Source organism: Mastacembelus armatus, chromosome 19 (assembly GCF_900324485.2).
Source record: "Mastacembelus armatus chromosome 19, fMasArm1.2, whole genome shotgun sequence".
Lineage (NCBI taxonomy): Eukaryota > Metazoa > Chordata > Actinopteri > Synbranchiformes > Mastacembelidae > Mastacembelus > Mastacembelus armatus.
The window spans coordinates 19400215-19423412 of record NC_046651.1 but is presented as its reverse complement, the minus strand read 5'-3'; the positions used below and the strand labels follow the sequence as shown (position 1 = coordinate 19423412).

Below are 23198 nucleotides of genomic sequence, written 5' to 3'. Positions count from 1 at the left end.
GAGTCAACAGAGACTAACCTCAGCATGTCCAAACCACCTGATGGCAGGTGTGGTTTCACATACAGGAAACAAAACGCTGCTTTAGTTTGGAGGCTCAGGACGGACCAGCAGGATTTTAGGCAGGCAGTCAAAATGGTTTTGATTCAGTCTCAGTTAAAAGGCAGAATTTGACCATTTGATTAAATCATTTAGAGAAGACATTCCTCAGATCCTCAGGGAACTGAATCCAAACAGAAAAAAATCACCCTCCTGCCCCTTGGACTCACCCATCTGGCTTTTGCGGCCCCGGTCTCTGCAGTAGATTGTGGTGGTTTCTGCCTGCTCCGAGGGTCTCAGCCCCCCCGCGATGTATTTGGAGGAGGTGCAGTACGTGGAGACGGACTCCTTCCCGTCTGAGAGCGGGTCGCAGTCTTTGCAGTGAACCCTGGTGAGCGGCTGGACCGCATGCCCTGGACCAGTCAGGGTGCTATCTGCCAGGATGGTGCTTTCTGTAAAACACAGTCTACACGATTAACACACCGACACAAAATGATTTGCATCTCGTTATTGATCAAGCAGAAAGACCCAACACTCTCAGCTCCAGGCTGCAGCTCCTGTCCATCACTCATTAGTTACTCAGATTTCAGAAACACATCACCTGCCACCATATGAAAGACAAAACTAACTTATTGGAAAACAAACAAATTAATTAATTGTAAAATAGCTGCAGCCTGACAATTACACAGGCAGAGACCTGAATTAAAGTAACAACAGTAATTTAATTAAACACACTGTCAACTGATGTTTAAAATAAACTTTAAATTAACAGTAAAATATGACACTGTGTCCGACTAAGACAAATAAGGTTCAGATGTCTCAGTTTCCCTCCATCACACCATCAGTAATTTATTCTGCAGCATGAAAGTGAGTCCGAACAGTCAGAAATGAACTGATTAAACATTATTTCACTTCAGCACCGATGGTGAACAACATTCGTCTCCGTCATGTGAAAAGTTGAACATGTGCAGAGTGAAATATTAGTTTTGCACGTGCTCCCAGACGTCACTGAAAAACTACAACTGACCTTTGGGATCGACGTCGTTGTCCAAACCTGCAACACCAGAAGAGAGTCACAGTCAGAGTCATCACAGTCGGAGTTCATCTGATGAAACTCAACTGTACCACGGCGAACCGTGTCCTACCCCACAGAGTGTCGACCAGCGTGGACTCCTGGATGGACGACTCGTCCAGCAGGGAGGACAGCAGCGAGGCGTCGGAGGTCACGCTGTGGTGGCTGCTGTTGTGGAGCGACTGGCTGGACAGTTTATGAGGAGTGTGAACGAGGAAAGACTCCGAGCAGGAGACGGAGTGCTGCTGAGAACGCCGGGACTTCAGAACCCTGCAGGAGGAGCAAACCCAGGAACAGATGGAGTATCTGACAGGAAGTAGGACTGAGGAGGAGACTTGAAGAAAACAGTCTCCCATCAATGCAGAAGCAGCAGAGCAGCTGACACCTACCTGCTGCTCCTCCAGCTGGCTCCGCCCACGCTGAAGGAGGCGCTGCTGTGTGGCAGACTGCGGTCCAACAGGCCCTCATCGAGCCGCAGGCTGCGTCTGGACATGGTCCCTGTCTGGAGGATCGGGTCGCACTGCTGCTCCTTCTCCGACTCCCACACCGCTGACGTGTAGCAGGATCTGAGGGAGAAATGACGCCTTCATCACTGATGGCTGTTTGGATCCATTTCTCACCTACAGACCCTGTTATCTCCGAGAACCACATCCTTCACGGCAAGAGCAGTGGAAGTACCACAGAGTACAACTCCTCTGTTCCAAGTCCAAAAGCATCAGAATCCAAATGTACTTGAAGTAGCAGTTTTGTTGTGTAGTGCAGTAAAAAGTATTTAAGTACACTCTGAAGTACCAACTGACACATGTAAAAACACCAAACTGGGTCGTCGTTTATCAGCAGCTCGTTCGCAGGAAACTACCTGTTAAATACAGTCGCACTTTGCTCTTTACTGTCTGTAGTTTCACAGTGTTGAAGGAAAAACTGATTAGTCAGAGGTCTCTGCTCTACAGAGCAAATCCCACTGTGACCTACATACACAGCCACAGGGCCACAACCACAGAAGAAGAAGTGAGTTTACACACAGGTCAGTCCAGCCCCAGCTCTGCAGATCCTCGTCCTCGTCAGTCATGGCAGGAAACAGAGGCACCACAGACGCGCATTACTAATACACACACACACACACACACACACAAAGCTGAGTGGCAGTAACACCTTCAAGTTCACCTTCAACCTGATTAGACCACTGCAGGTTACACTTCCTGGTAGAGCTGTGGCTCAGACCCCGCCCCCAACACACACACACACACACACACACACACACACACACACACACACACACACACACACACACACACACACACACACACACACGGTCAGGATGCAGGTGTAATCAGAGACCTATAAGACCTGACAGTGATTAAGTACTGTACATAAATACAGTATCAAATAAACTGTATTCGTACTTTACCTGAGTATTTCCATGTCGTGCTACTTCATCCTTGTACTTCACTACATGTTACTTGGAGCAGGAGTTTAACTCTGTGGTATTTCTACTGTTACTGCAGTAAATCATGGCAGTACTATCAGAGCTTTAAGGTTTTAGGTGAATAAATGGGGGAGGTCCATGCAGCGTTTGAACACAAAGCAGGTACAGAGGAGAAACAACAGGAACTTACCACCAGCTGCAGGTAAACACTGGTGTGTGACAGGTACAGGACAGGTGAACAGGCTGCCTCTCTGAGCCTATGTGGATTACCCAGCAACCCTCACTCTGAGCCAAAAACAGATTATCTGCAGAGCTGCACCCGGTGCTGCAGCGTCCTGTGTTCACTCTATGTAAACTGTCTCTACATGACTTGACTGCGATTTGGTGTTAAATAAATAAAGTGAATTTGATTCTCACCATTTTATTCCCTCTACAGTTAATCCATAATTGGATCCAATAACTTAGATAGCAAATGAATGAAGAAAGAAACCAATTGTTAGTTTATTTCTGCCCATAGTTTATAAAACGTCAGGAAATATTGAAAAGACAGTTTGCTCAGGACGAGCACTGAGGTTTTTCAGTCTGTCAGGATATAAAACAGAAAAGCAGCAACAGCACGAGAGAAGCTGGACAAAGTGAAACCAGGTAATATTTACAATTTATGGTTAAAACAACTGATCGATATTGATAAGGATCATCGACTCATTGATTAGGAAATCTAACCTGAGACAATATTTGTAAAAGAAACACTGTATTAGTCAGTATGCTGGTGTTTGTTAGCTGCTCTGACTTCTAACTGTATTGTTGAGTGTAAGTCATTTTCAGTTTGTACCGACTCATAAATAAACGCAATAAAACTGATTTTTTCAGTTTGTGTGTAAATCTCACCCACGTGTCCTCCGGGATTTAACTACACCGACAAAGCGCCTGTCAGTTTTCAGCCAATCAGCGTGCAGGGGCGACAAATGACGTAGCAACAGACCAATGGCATTGGCCAGAGGGCGGGGCCCCGCGAAAAATGAACGGTGGGCTTGCCAACGTTAGCATTAGCTCTCAAACCGTGAACACAAAATAAAAACAAGACAGAAAATCCGAGACGCAAACACCTGAGAGCTACTCACCTGCAGCGGAGCCCCAACACACCGGCGGCTCTTCACAGCGCAGGTGACAGGAAACAACGACCGCCGCTAGCTAACCAAAGTTAGCAGCTTGTTTCTGCGGTTTGAAAGCGCCGTGATGCTAAAACGCGAATGTGTAACTCTCAACTCTTCCTTCAACGGAGACTCACCGAATAAATGTCACCTGACAAACGAATAACGACACAAACGGGAACATTTAGCAGCCGGTTAATTTGATTCGTTATTCTGCTTCGTGCTTTATTTGGGCAGCGCGGGTTTTATAGCGCCCCCGTGCGGCCGGAATCCCGAATAACGAGCGCATCAAAGATCGTAGATTGTAGAGATGCCTCACACCCTGTCAGCCATAAAGACTGGTCATCTTTTAAACTCGGTTTAGTCTGAATTAACCAATCGGGGACAATAATTTGGTCCCGTTTCCTCCAAGGTCTCATCAAATACGGTTCAACCAACACACTATAAATTGCAGTGTCAAACTGCGCAGGGACCAACTGTTTTTTATCTGGGCCCAGGTTTTCTGGGATTTGTCGAATTTATGTAGTAAGAGAAAGATTCTCAGTGGAAACACACGCATCTTTCCTGGTGCTGTATGATCGGACAGAATCAATACAGTGAAGTAATCGATATTCAGCTGATTGTAGTCATCCATCGTCAGCGCTGCTGCTGTTTGTTCCTGGGAACAGCAGGTGGATGTTCCACCTTTCATGCACGTAAAAATCCATATTAGGTCAAAAAGAATCACCTACTAAAAAACGACCTACGAAGACCAGCGAGCCAATCGCCAACCAGGAGCCGTAGGGAGTGGGCGTGGCCTTCTATCGCGACTTTTTAAGTTCTGAGCTGCAGGTGCTCAGGTGTTTGCTGAGTCCGCCGCAGAGGCAGAGCCACAGACACAAACACGTTAGTTTGGCGCCAGAAAGTGAGCGAACAGGTGCGAACGCAGAAAGATAGCGCGGGAAACCTGTCGACAAAAAAAACACGATTCACCTGAAAGATTCACCTGAGCGCAGCGCTGCAGAGTCAAATAAAGATAAGACACCGAGCGGTTCTGCAGGACGGGTCACTTTGTTCGGCCAGTCCTCCGTCATCCTTTAACGCGTCATCTTCTACCTGGTCCTGCTACAGGCGCGTGACGCCCAAACACGTGGCTGCAAAAGCTGCAACCTGATCAGACTACGGGTCTGCCTCGTCCGGACTCCTGCTTCTAAGGGCAAGTGCAATGACGACTAGAAACCTCAACACTGACGACCCTGGTCTCCAACAAACACTTGGTCTTCAACACCACCATGGCTCAGCTTGTTTCTGTCTGATGTCCCACAGGGGGAGCAGTTTGGCTGCTGACATGGGACCACCATCTTCTGGTACTGGATCACCGTCGGACCTCCGGACACACTCATAAGGGCAGTACTGAAGAGTCTAGTGTCTGTATGTGTGTTTAATGGTCCTACAGGGGGAGGAGTCTGGTTACAGACAGCTGAACGAGTTTAACAGGTTCACATACACAGGCAGAGTCAGGATTGTGATAGTCCAGGGTTTGATTCTGTTTGTCCCAGACCGGTTTGAGACCAGCTGTTCCAGATTGTAACTGTTCCAGTTTTAACTGTAGAGTCGAACAGAATCTTCTGCTGAGCCGTTTATTGTTCAGGCCTCGTTTTATTTCAATAAAGTCAGAGACTTTAGTCTGGACTGAGTTCCTTGGACTTGTTGGTTCTAAAGCTGTTTGTGATGATGTGTGGTGGTTGTTCAGCCCATGGATAATGTTTTATAAAGACAGTGAAAATCTTTGCTAATCCCTGAAGGTGATTGTTTGGATTTGAAGCTTTAATCTTCAGAGTAGTTGTGCTGTCGTCGATCATCACCACCCAAATTCTGACAGAAACCCACTGTTGGTTTAACTTCGGGGTTCAGTCTCTGGGTCATCTCTCTGCCAAGTTTCACTCCCAAACAGAATCTCGAGTCCTGGTGAGCTCGGACTTTGCGTTTCGGTCCCGTGGGGAGGCCTCCCAGCAGGGGAATTTATCCCGCCCCTGTAAAGCGCGGCGTCGGCGACGTAGGGATATGTCGGGCGGTTTCGTACGTTCGTCTGCGGTCGCGGTACTGGCCAGGACTGGGTTTCTGTAGTTGGGGGACTTGGCAGAGAGATGGTTGAGATGACTGGACAGAAGCTGCTGGACACTCAGTTTGGGTGTGTTAGTCTGATTGTCCATCTAGTGCTGATGATGACGACAGCAGTGACTATGAAGAAGAGATTAGTGCCAAATGTCCTGGATGACTCCATGTTGGAGTGTTATTGGAAACCTTTGACCTGGGAACATTATCCTGTGGCTGAACCTCCCAGTTTTCCCAGGGCCTGTGTTGGAGGGACAGAATTAGACCTTGTTGGACCTTGTTTGCTGTCAGAGCCAGAAGCTGCCTTAGCTGGAATATATTTCTCTTACAGACTCTGTTGGTTGTGTTAAAGCGTTTCTGGACAGGTTGGATATTTGTGGTGTTTGCTGCTTTCAAATGCTTCACTGTTGTGGAGGGAAAGGAGGCGTTTGAGGGTCAGTGTGCAAAGACTGCGGCTCAGATGGACTGAGTTTCTGGCTGCTTGCTGGGTTAGGGACCGTTCTTGGTGTTGGGTGAACGGGGTGTTGTATGTGTGGCCCAGAGCTGAAAACCAAAAGTCCCATCTTGTAGCTGCTGTTGGATGTTGTTCATCAGCCCTGACTGTGGTCAGACATTTAGTGTTGGAGGCTCCAGGTTTTTAGAAAGGCTTGTTACTGCAGAGTAGTCTCCCCCTCATGACCCACAGATAGGACTAGAAGAGGAAGCACAGGGAAAAGCAAACATCTAATTCTACTTCCTGTTGGAAAAGTTGCAGTGCACCCGGAGATGGAGGATGAAGCAGGTCGGCAGGTTCCTGTGGCGCCAGAGGAAACCACGTGTGACGCTGTGACCAGATGTGTCCTGGATATGGCTGAAGACCACGCCGCACCAGACCGTCCTCGATGGTGACATCTCTGCGTCTGTTGACGTGTTCAAGGACATCAGGTAAATCGTCCACTTCCATTAAACCTCTGTTGCTTTGTATTGATCATTATTGACAGAATCTTTTTCTGATTTGTCCCATTTAAGGACACGTGTGAGGGGGATGTTGTCATCAAGCCCCGCCCACCGTCTGCACCTCCAAGCCTCCCATCAGAACCGTTGGCAGCCTGTGTGTAAAATCCTGATCCACTGAACTGCAGAGGGGAAACAGGAAGTGACCTGGCTGCATATAGGAGGGAGGGGGCGAATCCCCAACACACCTGTTGATATGAACTGTGATCATGGCACACAGGCTGTGTGATGTTTGCAAGAACTGTGTCCCACCTGTAGAGGACACGTCTTCTTCTGGACTGGTTTCTTATCACCTGGAATCCGATGTAATCTCAAATGGTTCTCAGGTTGGTCTTTGTGTCACAGGTCATTTACTGGCTTGTTGGACTGAATTCATTGGATTAACTGAGTCTGAAGCCTTTTGTGAAAGTGCCTCCTGATTCTTCAGCCATGGGTGAAAGTCTGTGCTAATTCTTGAAGGTAGTCCAGAAAAGTTGGACCAGCAGGACTTACTTTGTGTTGCTCTTGTTAAAAGGGGTTTGTTTATTGTTGCTGGTCTTTTCTCTCTCCTTTATCCAATCACCCCAACCGGTCGAGGCAGATGGCCGCCCAAACTGAGCCCGGTTCTGCTGGAGGTTTTTTCTTCCGTTAAAGGAAGTTTTTCCTCTCCACTGTCGCCAAGTGCTTGCTCATAAGGGATTTGTTGGGGTTTTAGTTTTTGTAAAGTGCCTTGAGATGATTTGTATTGTGATTTGACGCTATACAAATAAAATTGAATTGTTGTAGTCTTCAGAGTAGTTGTGCTGTCGTCGATCATCACCACCCAAATTCTGACAGAAACCCACTGTTGGTTTAACTTCAGGGTTCAGTCTCTGGGTCGTCTCTCTGCCAAGTTTCACTCCCAAACAGAATCTCGAGTCCTGGTGAGCTCGGACTTTGCGTTTCGGTCCCGTGGGGAGGCCTCCCAGCAGGGGAATTTATCCCGCCCCTGTAAAGTGCGGCGTCGCCGACGTAGGGATATGTCGGGCGGTTTCGTACGTTCGTCTGCGGTCGCGGTACCGGCCAGGACTGGGTTTCTGTAGTTGGGGGACTTGGCAGAGAGACGGTTCAGGTGACTGGACAGAAGCTGCTGGACACTCAGTTTGGGTGTGTTAGTCTGATTGTCCATTTAGTGCTGATGACGACGACAGACGCTGCATTAGGTGGAATATTTCTGCTGCCAAGGGACAAACATTGGACGTTATCAGTGTTTGGCAGCTCTTTGCTTTTGCTTTCATCTTTTTAACAGTCAGATGCTGTTGTTCTGTTTGGACCTTGTTCAAACATGTAAAACATCCTGAGCATCTCAGTTTAATAATATAGTTTGTTTTCTTATGGCCTGCTGGAGTTTTCCAGTCTCTTCCATCCATCTGTGTGTTTCATGGCTTCATGTTTGCTGTTGATGTGGAATTATCCAGTTCAGTCTTTGTAACAAACATGTTGTCTTTGTAATAAACAGTTGATTCTCTACCAGAGAATTTCTGCTACGGCTCCTTTTTGCCCCTAAGATGAAATTCACCAAGTGAAATTTTATTTTTGCTTCCCTGTTTAAAGTCAAGTCCTTTTTTTCTGAAAGTCAAGTAAAGGTTTTGGGATTCAGTGTTTAAACACAAAGAAGAGCCATTTTCTTTAGCAGTTGTCAAGTTCTGTTCAAAAAGATTTTCATTTTTCAATATATTCTTTTTCTGAACGTTTTAATTAAGATTACATTAAGAACAGTTTCTTAAAGGAACAGCAGTGTGACTGTACTGAACCAACAGTTTTAAAATCATTAAAAGAGATTTCTCAATAACTGGACTCACACACATTAATCTGTTTGTCATTTAATTTTCCTCCTGACAGAATAATTCCCTAGATCCTAAATCTTCTGGCTGCTAACTCAACAAATTTATTGTATTTCTTAAAGTTTGATTAATGATCTGTAATATGGCTGCAAACCATCATGTCATGTTTCCGTTCTCTGTTGAAGATGTTTATTTTGGTCCTGATCTGTACTGGTCAGTTTGTTTTGTTTAATATATTGATGCTCTGCTCCACTTCCTGTAGCGCAGCTAATTATTAGTTTATTGGATGTGTGTAGTCTGGTGTATTAAGTTTTTGTCACTGTGTCTATTGTATAAATAAAAACTATTTGACTTGAAGTATCGTTTCAAAGATTCCAATGTATTAAATGTGAATAAAAATCACCCAAATGTGCCGCGTTTGGTGAACATCAGCAGAAAAATGAAGAACAGGAGGCAAAGAACGTATTTGGGCCAAACTCCAAAAGACAGAAATTATTTTTAGAACAAGGACTTATAAAAATATTGATTAAAAATAAAAAAGTAATGAAGAACGGGGTTGGTCGGCAAAACCGGAAGTAGCTGAGGGTGAAATATCTCGTGTTGTCGTGACCCGGATGTAAAATGACCCTGCAGGACGTCACTTCAGGTTTTTACAACGTGCCCATGTGTTCGTACAGTTTCAGAAACAGGTCGGAGTTTGCTCTTTTCTTTCTTGTCATTCACATTTTGTTTGGTCCGATCGTCGCTGGAAAAACTTTGATTCTCACCAGAAAAATCAACAGTTTTTGTTCGTTTGTGTTTCTGTCGCACATGAGCGTTAAAATACGTGAATGACTGAAAGTACAGTAACCGGTTTGGTCTGTAAACAGTATAAACAGATAATACGGTTTATTACAGGAGAACAGGTATGTATGTGTATCTGGATCCAGTAAATTATCGATATTTTCCTGCAGTAATTATTCTAATTGTGTTTTTTGCCACTAACGTTGTAATTACGGTGATTTCCCTTCAGAGACGCACAAAGACCCCGACGACATATTAATATCAGGATATATCAGATTGTTTTATATTAGAAATTACAAAGTGCTTAGTTTGATGGACATTAGATGAGCTGTGTTCAGTTTAGTCTGAGAAGAAATCCTGATCAATCAATCAATCAATCAGTCAGTCAGTCAGTGCAGACCAGTGATGTGACTGATGTAAAGCTGTAACGTCTGTGCCCATCAGCCTGAGAAACACTCGTCATGACGTCCCTGGCTCACCAGCTGAAGAGGCTCGCGCTGCCTCAGAACGATCCCAACCTGCTGACCCGCAGAGAGGTCGCCTCGCTCCTCTTTGACCCCAAAGATGCTGCGTCCATGGACAGAAGCACCTTCTACGCCCTCGGTGAGTCCAGTCCCGGGCCTGGACTGACCTCCGTTCCCCCGTCTGTGAACTCCAGGTTTGTTTCTGAGTCTGTTTTACCGCCTCACCCAGCCCGTCCTCTGCCCTCCCCCTCCAGGCTGCACGGGGCTGGAGGAGCTGCTGGGAATCGAACCGGCGTTCCTGGAGTTCCAGGACACTCTGTTCAGCCGGGCCTCGCTGACTCTGGAGCGCAGCGTCCAGTCCAAAGAGGTCAACGAGAAGCTGGACTCCGGCATCTCGCTGTTCCTCACCCGCCTCTGCCCGTACTTCCTTCTCAGACCGGCGCACAAGTGCATTGAGTGGCTGGTCCACCGGTACGTTGCACGCCACCGTAAACATGGTAACATCACAGATGTGCTGCAGCTGCAGGAAAACGTTGCCGCTGCTCCTGAACGTCACGCGTTTCCTGTTGTGTTGCAGCTTCCACATTCAGCTGTACAACGCCGACAGCCTGCTGGCCTGCACTCTGCCGTATCACGACACCAACATCTTCGTCAGGGTCCTGCAGCTCCTCAGGATCAAGGACCCCACGAGCCGCTGGAACTGGCTGCAGTGCCTGCAGGTGAGACTGGGAACAGCTGAGGCAGCGCTCCTCATCACCAGCACTGTGGTTTTACGTCTGCAGAACTCACGTTGTTGTTGTTGTGTCTGCAGAAACCCGGCGTGCCTCTGTCCAGGGGAGCTCTGATCACTCACTGCTACACGGACCTGAGCTTCATGGACTTCATCTGCACCACGGTCACCAGGTCCATCCAGGTAGGCTCACCTGGAACAGCAGCTGCGTATGCCAAGCTCTGAGCACGAAGATCAGACTGTCCTGAATCCATTTGGGTGGAGTCTTTTAAATTAAAGGGAACCAACAAAAACCTTCTTCTTCTACTTCTTTATTTCAGGCATATTCAGGATGCTCTGGAAGTGGCTCCCAGCTCAGAGTGATCTTCTCCTTCTACGCCTCCACCATCGTCCCTGCTCTGGACGCCGTGGACAAAGTGTCCGACACCATCGTGTCCAAACTGCTGCCTTACGTCCAGAGGGTGAACACTCTTTATTTGCTTGTCTGAGGCTGAGAGATTAGACGGTTAAATAACCAGCAGCTGGTTTGATGAATTAATCATTTGAATTGTTGGTTTTATTTTTCAATACCATGATTGAGCAGGTGAATAAGACAAATAAATAGACCTTAGTAATAATCAAACCTCTAAATAGACTGAACTTAGGCTCCTGTGTGGCTGCTTGTGTTTATAAATTTAAGAAGAGCTGTTGCACAGTGAAGTCTTATTTTGAAATAATGACATGACCTGTCCTGTGCTTCCTCCAGGGTCTGAAGTCGTCGCTGATTGACTACAAAGCCGCCACCTACATGATCGTGTGCCAGCTGGCGGTGAAGGTGGTGATGGAAGCGAGTCTGGTCGACAGCCTCGCCGTGCACATCAGCAAGTCCCTGGTCAAGGAGCCGGTTCTGGCCCAAGAGGGGCTGGGCTGCCTCATCGTGCTGCTGCAGAACCAGAAGGAGGGGGCTGCAGGGCCCAGGTAGGACGACAGTCCCCTGACCGTCGACGGGTGCAGTGTTTCAGCAGCTCAGTGTGGCAGCTACCAAGCTTCTTACTCACTAGGGGCCTCAAACATGTCAAAGCCTTCGTACTGTTGTGACGTTCCAGCTGAGCGGACGTGACTGAGCGTTTCCTGCTCTGCGTTAATACGAACAGACAGAGCTTCATATAAAAAGAACAAGAAATGTGCCAGTGGTTAAAGTCAACATGGGAAAAGCAACATAACCCTGTTGTTTTACACCAACGTCTTAATCAGATCTGTAGACGCGCTAGCAGTTTCCCTCTGTTTCCAGTCTTTATGCTAAGCTAAGCTAAGTAACTCAAAGTGAAAGAAAGTGGAACTGTTCCTTTAACCTCTACCTGCCCAGGTGACTCTGACCTGTCTGTTCCTGTGTGTTCAGGGCGTTCAGCCGTCTGTGCTCCATGCCGGCGTTGGCTTCAACCCTTCAGGTCATGGCGGCGGCTCATGACGTCACTCCTCTGCTGCGTTACCTGCTGCCTCACCTGGTCACGGCCCTGTTCACCTGCAGCTCAGGTAAGAGGCATAACTCACCTGCTTAAACAAGCCAATGGCTTCTTATTGTTAGAGCAGCCTAGAAAAGAGGAACCTTACCTGCTGTTGTCTTCATAGGTGAGACGGACAAGCTCGGTGTGCTGGAGTCCATCCTGCAGTCCGTCCCTCTGACCAAAGGCCTGGACCAGACTGTGGCTCGGTAAACTGGGTCAAACAGAATCATTAGGATCTTTGACAGTTCAGTCTCTGTCAGACCTGCAGGAACACAGTTTATTTGCCTCTTACCGTGATGATGCGTTCACTGTCTGCATTGACAGCTGCATCTTCAACACTGTTGGTCTGAGCCGTTCACACGTCAGTGACTGTTTCTGTGTTGTTGTGTTTCTGACAGAGCACAGTGAGGCAGTGACTGTGTTGTGGTTGTGTTTCCTGCAGTTTGCTGATGGACGGGTATCTGAGTCAGACCGAGCTCTGCGCTGAAAACATGTCTGCTGTCGACCAGCGTCTGCTGCCTCTGGTCCGACTGTTCGAGTCCAGGTGAGTCTGACGGCTGGTTGGTTTGTTCCTGCCAGGTGCTGTGCAGGTCAGTAAATGCAGCAGTCAACATGGCAGCCTGTGTCTCACTGTGTTTCTCCTCCATCAGGTACTGCGGCGCGCTGGACGCCGTCCTCTCAGGTCATGTGACAGACATCAGTCGCTCTGAGCAGAAGCGGCTCTTCCACCAGTTCCTGTCTCTGTCAATGAGCAGCGGAAAATACCAGGTACACTGAACTACACGGCGCCTCGCTAAGTATTTATTATCGACTCGACTGCAGCGTTTGGTGTTTTTTGTCTTTCTGTAGATTTTGGGCAACTCGGACACGTCGCTGCTCCTCAGTCTGAAACACCCGCAGCCTTCGGTCCGAGTGTCGGCCATGGAGCACCTGATGGACATCACCACCTCTGGACAGGTACGATTGTCCATATATGATAATGATGTATCTTCTATGGGACTGTTGTGGATGAAGACTGATGGGCTGCGTTCCCCCACAGCAGCAGCAGAGTTTGGACCACGACTTCCTCAAAGACGCCATCATGGACCGCCTGAAGGACGACGTGCCGGAGGTTGTGGCCACCGCGCTCAGAGCCCTGGAGGTGAGATGGTTAACGAGACCATGACGGTCTCGGCCCTGAGAGCAGCTGCATCCGTCACATTTTTTGTTTGCTTCTTTCTGGACGTGGATTCTGATGGTGCGTTTACATGCTCTCTGATTGTTCCAGGTGTTGTATGATGTTTTGGACCCAGAAGATGTCGTGTCGTGTTTACTGTCCCTGCTGCACAGAGTGGATCTGTCGGTGGCTGAACACTGGTCAGTGAAGAACGTGTTTTAGTTTTTAGAAGAAGGAATAACAGTTCTACTCCGATGTATCTAACAAAAAGGAGAGTAACATGAAAAAATTACATTCGTGAGATTTTCATTGCTAATTATCTGCAGTTTCATATTTAAAGTCAAACTTTAGTGAAGAACAGAATACTGAAGCTGTTTTCATTCACCTTAACTTTGAGCTAAACGACAATAACTTCACTTACCTGCAGTATCTGTTGTTTCCGGCAGGTTGCCTGTGCTGATGGACGTGGTGCGTTTACTGTCTGACCCCCGTCTGGGAAAGGGGGATGTCGAGCTGGTGCAGAGGGTGGGATGGAGGCTGCTGCCCTTCCTGGTGATCACCGCCGCCACGCCTGACTCGGCCCAGCTCTGCCTCGCCTCCTGCATCGCCCGGTCCTCCATCCTCACCCAACACCCTCTCAGCCTCAGCTGGGCTCAAGGTATCTGGTCAAATACCGTGTTTCCTAAGAACCACTGCAGCTGCTGTAGCAGGCCGAACAGGTTGGGTCTGAAAATATTTCCTCTGCACACACAGAGCTGGATGAAGTGATGAAGAGAAGCTCTGAACGTGACTTTGTAGGTGTGGCCAACCAGCGCCTCGTCTCCACGTTGACCAGGAACCTGGCGAACATGGAGCACTTCTCCCGGCGAGACGCTGTGAGTTTGAATTCCAGGCTGTAAACTGCAGAATTCAGCAGGAAGCTTCAGTCTCTGCGTCGCTTGTTAAAGGTTTGCTGTGTGTTTGTCTGCAGCTGGAGAAACTGGCTCTGTCGGTGGAGCATCAGCGGGGCTCCGGCCTCAGAGAGAGGGCGTCCTTCCTGGTGCTGACCCAAACCCTGCTGCTCGGCCTGGGGGAGCTGAGCGAGACCCAGCACCTGCTGACCGCTCAGAGGGTCTATGCTCTGCTGGAGCCCCCCCTGCTCGAGGTCACCAGGGACAGAGACGCTCAGGTGAGTCAGCACATGGTCAAATATTAACAGCAGCCCGGTTCAGTTCTACACACAGTCCACGGCTGCTGACCAGCACCTCCGTCTTCCAAAGCTTCATGTTTCTTTTTAACAGGAAGCTGAGCGTCCTGTCGTCGTCCCCTCTTCCTTCTCTGAGGCTCTGACTCTGTACCTGAGCAGGTGTGAGCAGCAGCCAGGTGAACAGCTGCACAGAGAGTACAGCTTCGTTCTCATCTCCCTGCTCAAAGACTTTATCTCCTGTCTCCAGTGTCACGACTCGTCCTTCAAAGGTAATCATTCAGATTTTCACACGCCCCGGGTTTGTGGGTTTGTGTGTGTCTGCGCTAGCACACACTGACTTTCTTCTTCCTGCCTGCCAGCTGAGGTCTGGTGGAACCCGGAGAAGCTGGACACCAACACCTGCTGTTACCTCGGACTCATCTGCCGCCTCTTCAGTGTCATCATGAGCGGCGCTGGAGACGGGCCTGCCGCCAGCAGCTTCAGGGACCTAATGAAGCTTCTCATCCAGGTATGAGGTCATTTCCTGCTGATGGTGGCAGGAACTAAAGAGTTTCAGATGCACTTTCTGTCTGTTAGATGTGAAGATACCGTCAGCAGCAGGTTACACGCTCATCACGGCCGTAGCTTCATATTATTATGAGGAAGGAGATTCCATTAATTGTCTAAAATGAAAACATCACTTTAACCTTTGGCTCCGGCTCCTCCAGGTCCACCTGCGTGAGCCCGTGATGCTCTTCAGGTTCCTGTGTGTGCTGTGGGGATACAGCAGTAACCATGGAGACCAGCTGGACGTGAAGGTCGGGGCCGTCCTGCAGACTCAGGCTCTGTACATGGGCGGATCCCTGCTGAGCGTCCAGCCTGCCGCCACGCTGCAGGAGCTGGCAGCCGCCGACTCACCTGGTGAGAAAACATCTTTATTTTTATTATTATTATCAATAAAAACGCTGAACTTTAACAAACTGACGTGTGTGTGTGTGTGTGTGTGTTTCCCAGTGGTTCCGTCCTTGCTGTGTTGTCTCAGCTCTCCTGTTCGTGAGGTCCGGAGGGCGGCCCTTGGCGCCCTGCAGAGCCTATCAGGAGTCAGCACCTCTCCCTTTCAACCAATCATAGAGAAGCTTCTGAAGACGTGGGAGGAGATCATCGCTGACCCTTCATACCTGAGCACGGTGGGAACTGTTGTCTCTTTCACTTTGTTTGATGAAGTTGACACATATGAGATGATTAGGTTAGAACCACAGTAGAGCCTGAGATATTTATTCCTAACAAACTACAGGGCCTGATATTGTGACGTGGTTTGTGTCGAGTGTGTGTTTCACAGTGGGTGTGTGAACCCTGCAGGCTCTGGCTGTGCTTCAGGAGGAGTGTGTGTCTGCCAAAGCGAAGACGCAGCAGAAGAAGCTGCAGGCGGCGTTGCAGCAGCTGCTGCAGTGTGTCCGGACGCCCTGCTGCCCGTCGTACAGTGCCGCCGCCCTGCTGAGAGCGCTGGGCCACGTCAATGGCCAGGTGAGGGATGAGCACACCTGTGCATCTAAAACGTCACACACCTAATACGAAATAATTGAATATTGAGTAAAGGCTCAAAATAGTTTTTGACTCTCCACCCCCCAGTTCATCCTGTCTGCCCTGCTTCCTGTCCTGGACCGACTCCTGGAGCAGAGCGGCCCCGACACCCCCACCCCGCTGCGGGCCGAGGCCCAGCTGATGCAGCTCGTCCTGGGGAAGTACAACGAGGCGTCGGCCCCCCTGCTGGCCGAGGACCAGAACTGTCTGGACCTGTTTATCAGAGCGCTGAAGACCTCAACCCAGCCGCACGCTGACATCCCCAGCTGCCAGATCATCGCCCTGGAGCAGGTCAGAGGAACCAGGGATTAAATCTGGAATATTCTGAGGGTGTAAACCTGAAGGTAAAAGGTAGAAGTTAAAACAGGTCTGAGCTTCACCCAGGATTAAAAAAAGAAGAATTAAAATTCCATCCAGGAATAAAAACTGTGCTAAATCCAGGAATCAACCAGAGTAGAACTTGGTTTGAAGTCAAAGGTGGAAAAAGAACTGAACCAGCATTAGGGTCAGGGTTGAAACAAGAGTTAAACCAACTGAGGGAAAAGTTTGTTAAACCAGGAGTAAACTTGTCTTTCAAAAACTGGCAAATGTGTCAGAGCTGTGATCTGCTCAGCGTCACCGTCAGGGCATCAGGTGACTCACGCGTCTGTTGTCCGTCACTCCTCTCCCCAGATCACCAAGCCGTTCTTCTCGGCCCTCGGGGACGACGCGGTGCAGCAGAAGCTGCTATCTGTGATGTTCGACCTGCTGGTGGAGGCGCAGAGTCCGCTGATGGCGAACACCATCAGCAGCGTCTTCAAAGTGGTGAGAACCCCCAGAGTGAGCAGCTGCAAAACAGAGGGCCGACCACAGTTAAACAGGAAGTCCTGGTGTGACCGGAGTTCCACTTCACTGGAACTGATTCCTGGTCCAGGCCCAAGTTTCCAGCAGGGTTTTGGTCTGCAGCAACATTAACCTGTAAAACTTTGCTCCTTGAACAGATTGCGGTTGATGGGCAGCTGGTGGCCAATGAGCTCGCTCCTCCAGAAAAACCTAAAGTGGGAGTGACGGTGCAGCAGACCCGCAGGAGCAAAATGACTGCCAGGTATGTCCAGTGTTCTGGAGATCCTTCTGAAAGAACCTAAGGCCTGATCAGAGCGGCAGTTGCCCACATCTCGTCACACATAAATGTAACATAAACTCAGGTGTAGGAGCAGGTACAGAATCATGCCCTCGTTTTACCTGATCAGGAAACCTCAGGAGAGCACCGAGGTGGGTCCAGAGGGCGGCGCTGTACCGTGGCAGAGAGTCACTCTGATCCTGGAACTGCTGCAGCACAAGAAGAAGCTGAAGAGAGCCCAGATGGTGGTGCCGGTGCTGTTCTCTCTGCTCGCCAGGTACGGTGTCCTGCTGCTGGGAAAGGTTCAGGTGAGCGACTCCTGTCCGAGCTGACGTCTGTGTGTTATCTGTGCTCAGGAGTCTGGAGCCAGGATCAGTCGACCAGGCCAACATAGAGTACACCAAACAGCTGCTGCTCAGCTGTCTGCTCAACGTCTGCCACAGACTGTCACCTGACGGAGCGCCTGTGGCTCCAGGTAGCGTGTTCTCGACATTAAACCTTTTCCACCGATGGCTGTGACGTGCAGCTGTTGATTTCGTGATTCTGTGCTTTGTGCAGACGTCCTGGATGAAGACAGGTTCAGCGTGGAGCTGGTGGTTCAATGCATCAGAGCGTCCGACGTGCCGCAGACTCACCACCACGCTCTGCTGCTGCTGGGCACCGTCGCCACCATCTTCCCCGTGAGTACTTCAGGGTCACAATTAAAATCCAGTTTTTGTGTGTTTTAAAACGTTGGAGGACAATACTCAGGTTTTCTGTGTCTCCAGGAAAAAGTCCTGCACAACATCATGCCCATCTTCACGTTCATGGGCGCCAACATCATGCGCCTGGACGACGCCTACAGCTTCAGGGTCATCGACAAGACGGTTCAGATGGTCATACCTGCCCTGATCAAGGTGAGAGGACGAGCCACCTGTTGTGCTGGTGCAACAGCTCAGAGAACAGAAGTTTCATTGGCTGTACCTCCCTCCTCAGGCGCACCAGCTGTCTGACGGCAGCTCCTCGGCTCACGTGGACGCCGTGGTGACGAGGATTGTGCACGTGTTTGCCGACGCGCTGCCACACGTGCCCGATCACCGGCGGCTGCCCATCCTCAACCAGCTGGTGACCACGCTGGGCCCCGCCCGCTTCCTCTGGGTCCTACTGCTGCTCCTGTTCAAGCTGCACGCCACACAGGCCGCCGGTGCCGCCAGCGAGAAGGTGCGAGATTGTTCTCCTCAGTTTGTGTATCTGTCTGTTGGACTTGGTGATTAACGCTTAATTAATTAATTAATTAATCTTCATTGTTGATTAAATCTGCTTGTTATTGATGAATCAGTTAAACACAGTCTGACCCACAACAAGTTCACTTCAACAGTTAAAATCAGCAGCTTTTTATGTTTTTTACGGACGATGACTGATCAGCTATTAAAAAAGATGAAGCTGAACTTCCTGTGCCCAATTAAACGTGCGTGTGTTGCAGGATGCTGCTCTGGAGAGGGACGTGGACTTCTGGATTTCTCTGTGCTGTCAGTTCGAGGTGGCCGACCAACTCACCTCCCTCATCAACATCCTGAGCTTCCTCCTGCAGCTGCCGGACGACAAAGACGACGGTGAGACGTCCGACAAAAACGTCCGTCTCTGACGCCACGTTGTTTTATTGATCAGTGTGAACATCATCTGAGGAGCTGTCAGGTTATTGAAAGAAAAGAGACAGATGATCACAAACCTTCTCGTTGGCTTTAAAGTCAAAATGTTCTGATTAGTTCAGTTTAGTTCAGGAAACAGCCCAACAAGTTGATGGATGAAAGTTCCTCAGCAGGTTGAAACGTGGAAGAATCAGTCAGAAAACACTTTCAAACCCTGATGTAGTAGATGTTTCTGTGGTTTGCAGCTCCGGTGAAGCGCCCCGTGGGCCGTCGAGGAGCCAGGAAGAAGGCGGAGGAAGAGGAGGAGAAGGTGGAGGAGCTGATCTTCAGTCTGGAGACTCACAGCAGCAAAGAGCTGCGGCACTTTAAGTTCCTCTCCGTGTCCTTCATGGCTCAGCTGCTCGGCTCGACCAGCTTCATCGGGAAGGTGGGGGCGTTCACAGATGCCACATTTAGTTTTTTCGAACTAAAGAAATCTGAGTGTTTGTAATCAGATGTGTGACCACGTGTTCCAGGTTGCAGAAGGCGGCGACAGCGCGGATGAATCTCTGCAGCAGCTGCAGCAGAGGTGAGCTGAGTCCTGCTCAGAACAATCTCTTTTCTCAAAGCAGCAGCAGCTGAAGGTTTCCTGTGTGTTTCAGGCTGTTGGAGGAGATCCTGCGCTACATCCACAGCGTGGCTCGCTGCGTGGAGGAGAACGCCGACAAACCCACCGCCAAGTTCTGGAGAGTTCTGCTCAACAAAGCCTACGATGTTCTGGACAAGGTTGGAGTTTACACTTTAATGCTGCTGCTCCTGCGTGGACCAGTACAACTTGTTAGAGTTCAAGTCCTGCTGGACCTTTAGTCTCCATAAGCATAATCCCGTATCTTAAGTCCGGTACTGTACAGTAACATCACCACTTCCTCCAGGGGGATGTTCTGGTTTTAGTTTCTACTAAAACAGCAGCTTTCAGCCTGAGCACGAAGTATTTCAGTGGAGCTCTGTCCCACCTGACGCTGACAAACACATTCTCCCCTGTTGCCCAGGTAAACGCCCTGTTGCCCACGGACACCTTCATCACCGTGATGAGGGGGCTGATGGGAAATCAGCTGGCGTCGGTCAGGAGGAAGGCCATGGAGCTGCTGAACAACAAGCTGCAGCACAGGACGCAGTGGGACGAGCAGCAGGTAACGTGTTTGTTCATTTGGTGCCATTTTTCATTTTAGTTTTTTATTCCTTCAATTTTTATTCTGCTCTTTTATTTTTGTTATTTTCGTCCCCTCTCTCCATCCCAGGTCACCGCGCTCCTACAGCTCACCACCGACCTGCTGAGCATCGTAGGTAAAGGACACGTTAAGGTCACAGAGGAGGAGGCGGAGCAGGCCATCAATCGACAGACGGCGCTCTACACCCTCAAGCTGCTCTGTCGCAGTTTTGGTCCCGACCACCAGGAGGCGTTTGTGCCCGTCCTGCTGCAGGCGGTGGAGATCGTCACGTCAGAAGAGGAGGAGAAGAACGTGACGGGCAGCGCTCTGCTCTGCATCGCCGAGCTGGTCGGCACGCTCAAGGCCCTCGCCATCCCGCAGCTCCCCAGGTCTGTACCCCGGACCCACGTTCATCCCGGGAGCAGACCGTGTGACTTTGTGCTGGGGAGATAACGCAGCGTGTTTTCTGCCTGTGTCCTGCAGGTTGATGCCGGCGGTGCTGCAGACGCTGACTGACAGGAAGGAGCTGCTGACCAATGAGATCTACCTGCTGAGCGTCGTCACCGCGCTGCAGCGAGTCACAGAGACACTGCCACACTTCATCAGCCCCTACCTGCAGGACACCACCATACAGGTGACGCACAGCTCTTCTTAGGAACGTAGTAAGAGAAGAAGAACAGTGACATTATTTAGTTCAGATTCTGCAAAGACCCATGAACAATAATTCGGTTCCAACCAGAAAACATTCTGCAGCTGTTTAATATCTGAGAGTCAGAATCTCCTGTGAGTTTAGTTCCATCACTCGTCTTTTACCTACTGGCTGCCGCAAAGCTGTTTGCTTTGTGGAAACAGACGATCTGATCTGTTTCGTATAAAATGAGACTTCATCTACTCCGTGCACACTCCAGATCAGGTCCTGATGACCTCTTGTGTCTGACTTCCTGTTCCTGCAGGTGTGTCGGCTGACTCGACTGGCAGAGACCACCTCCTCTTCGTCGTCCTCCTCCTCTGCCTTCGCCCAGCTGTCAGTACGCCTCGCCTCCCTGCGGAGCACCCTCGCCACTAAGCTGCCCCCCAGGGTCCTCCTGCCCACCCTGAGCAGGTGCTACAGCAGCATGGTCGTCAACAGGAAGGTGAGGGAACGTCACGGTTTGTGTTCCTGGACTGGACACAATGCTGGAGTTTATCAGAACCTGAGTCAGTGCGACTGATGTCTGACCGGTTGTTTTCCTGCAGGGGCAGCTGGCGGCGCTGATAAGCATCCTGAAAGAACACATCGGTCACATGGACAAAGACCAGGTCAACCTCCACCAATCAGAGCTCACCTCCTACTTCCTCACCGCCCTCGACTTCCGTGCCGACCACTGCCAGGTGTGTCACCTGTTCCTCGCTGTGTTTCCTGTGTCTAGGAACTGTCCTTTACCGTCTTTGCTTGTTGTCCTGTTTCCAGGGTGACCTGCAGACGACGTCGGACATCGAGGGCTGTGTGATCGACTGTCTGACCACCATGGTGATGAAGCTGTCCGAGGTCACGTTCAGACCGCTCTTCTTCAAGGTGACGGCACCAAACTCGCTGTGTTGAAGTTATTCCTGTCCAGTTCAAGCAGCAAAGAAATGTTTAACTTCCTGTTCCTGCTTTCGTCCTGCAGCTGTTTGACTGGAGTAAATCGGACAGTGCAGAGCGGCTGCTGACGTTCTACCGACTGTGTGACTGCGTCGCCGAGCGGCTCAAAGGTCTGTTCGTCCTGTTCGCAGGAAACCTGGTGAAACCCATGTCAGAGCTGCTGCGACAGACCAACAGCTCCAGCACAGGTGACTGCGCCCGAGTCTTCGCTTCGTCATATTTCACAGTTTTGTTTTTTTTTACTAAAAATCATCTCACTTCTTATTTTATTGCTCATCGATAACGTCTCTCCTCAGGTGAGCTGCTGTTCGACTGTGACGAGGACGCAGAGAAGAACAGCCTGCTGCTGCAGTTCGTGCTCGACTGTCTCCACAAGATCTTCCTGTACGACACGCAGCGTTTCCTCAGCAGAGAGCGTGCCGACGCCCTGCTGGCCCCGCTGGTCGACCAGGTGAGAGCTCACACACCTGAGCTTGCTGCACATATGAGAACATGGTAAACTGATGACTCTGTGCCTGTGTGTGCAGCTGGAGAACCAGGTGGGGGGGGAGCAGGTGTACCAGCAGCGGGTAACCCGACACCTGGTTCCCTGTGTGGCTCAGTTCGCGGTGGCTCTGGCCGACGACTCTCAGTGGAAAACACTCAACTACCAGGTCCTCCTGAAGACCAGACACAGGGACGCCAAGGTGAGAACACACCTGAGAAACCTTAACACAGCCGCCTGCACCTGGACACACCTGGACACACCTGGACACACCTGGACACACAGCCCCAGCTTTACTTTTTCCCTGTGAAAATGTATCAGCCATAACAATAAACGTTAGAAATTGACCTGCAGATGTGGCAGGTAATTTAACTCCTCCCTCCCCAGGTGCGTTTCTCTGCTCTCCTGATGCTGATGGAATTGGCGGCGAAGCTGAAGGAGAACTACATGGTGCTGCTGCCGGAGACCATCCCCTTCCTGGCTGAGCTGATGGAGGGTGAGGACACACACACCCACACACACACACACAATGTGAACAGATTGCAGGTGGTGAAACCTCCACAGTCACTTCTCGTTTGTTTATATCGCAATGATTTGATGCAATCTTGGATTTCTGCTAATGGTCTGTGATAAACCAGTTTCGACATCAGCGGCAGTTTGTTAGATGAAGAAAGGCCCGTGGGGGAGTACAGGTCCATTTCAAAATAAATGTCCTTTTTTCAGCTTAACTGTTACTAAAGTTTATCGTCTAAAACACTCAAAGTCTGTACCAAGAGGTTTTAACCCATTTTGTTACTTATTGATCCTGATATTTAATGTAAAACCAAAGTGCAAACAGTCAAACAGTGAAACATCAGAGCGGGAGCCGTCAGTCAGAACAGGTAACTCACCTGTTGCTTTATAAAACAGCACAGGTGAGTGCTTCGTGTCACGGGACCTTCAGGGAACAAGAAGCTGCAGGTGTGGTGTGTTTACATGTTAACACTCGTGTGTGTTTGCTTGGCAGACGAGTGCGAGGAAGTGGAGCAGCAGGTCCACAAGGTCATTCAGGAGATGGAGAACATCCTGGGGGAACCACTGCAGAGCTACTTCTGACACACACACGCACTCACAGTAACACACGCACTCACAGTAACACACACACTCACAGTAACACACACACACATTACAAACGTCATGTATGTCGTGTAAAATTTGTGCTTTTGTCAGTGAATCAGAAATAAAGTTAATACAGAAAAA

At 49.6% G+C, this 23198-nt stretch overlaps 2 protein-coding genes across 5 annotated transcripts in view; one reads left to right on the top strand and one right to left on the bottom strand.

The window, feature by feature from the left end:
* The window catches only part of LOC113135121 (SUN domain-containing protein 1-like), a 22814-nt gene extending 7659 nt beyond the window's left edge, over positions 1-15155 (bottom strand). The window contains exons 1-5 of one of the 3 annotated variants that reach the window (XM_026314781.2): positions 15064-15155; positions 1498-1674; positions 1182-1378; positions 1064-1090; positions 267-488 (exon numbers count right to left, since the gene is read on the bottom strand). In XM_026314781.2, the coding sequence (XP_026170566.1) occupies positions 267-488; positions 1064-1090; positions 1182-1378; positions 1498-1601 (550 nt within the window). In that variant the 5' untranslated portion in view covers positions 1602-1674; positions 15064-15155. Of the gene's footprint in view, positions 1-266; positions 489-1063; positions 1091-1181; positions 1379-1497; positions 1675-2130; positions 6801-11907; positions 12047-15063 lie in introns of those variants that run through there. The other 2 variants (XM_033325737.1, XM_026314778.2) reach the window with 2 other exon arrangements.
* On the top strand, positions 9199-23198 carry heatr1 (HEAT repeat containing 1). 2 transcript variants are annotated; one of them, XM_026314776.2, is made up of 45 exons: positions 9199-9479; positions 9802-9960; positions 10076-10292; positions 10399-10540; positions 10633-10734; positions 10872-11012; positions 11297-11508; positions 11930-12063; positions 12160-12241; positions 12478-12579; positions 12686-12803; positions 12885-12992; positions 13075-13176; positions 13303-13391; positions 13638-13849; positions 13945-14066; positions 14162-14359; positions 14472-14646; positions 14737-14885; positions 15085-15277; positions 15371-15543; positions 15716-15880; positions 15986-16228; positions 16610-16741; positions 16918-17021; positions 17167-17313; positions 17393-17511; positions 17595-17716; positions 17804-17932; positions 18012-18236; positions 18499-18628; positions 18910-19091; positions 19180-19232; positions 19306-19429; positions 19693-19833; positions 19942-20240; positions 20335-20485; positions 20805-20984; positions 21088-21222; positions 21302-21406; positions 21501-21663; positions 21772-21926; positions 22003-22161; positions 22347-22455; positions 22966-23198. In XM_026314776.2, the coding sequence occupies exons 2-45, from the start codon at positions 9819-9821 to the stop codon at positions 23052-23054; spliced, it is 6474 nt and encodes a 2157-aa protein (XP_026170561.1). In that variant the 5' UTR covers positions 9199-9479; positions 9802-9818; the 3' UTR covers positions 23055-23198. The 2 variants fall into 2 exon arrangements, with proteins under 2 accessions (XP_026170561.1, XP_026170562.1); XM_026314777.2 differs by having other exon boundaries at positions 13078-13176; positions 22966-23101.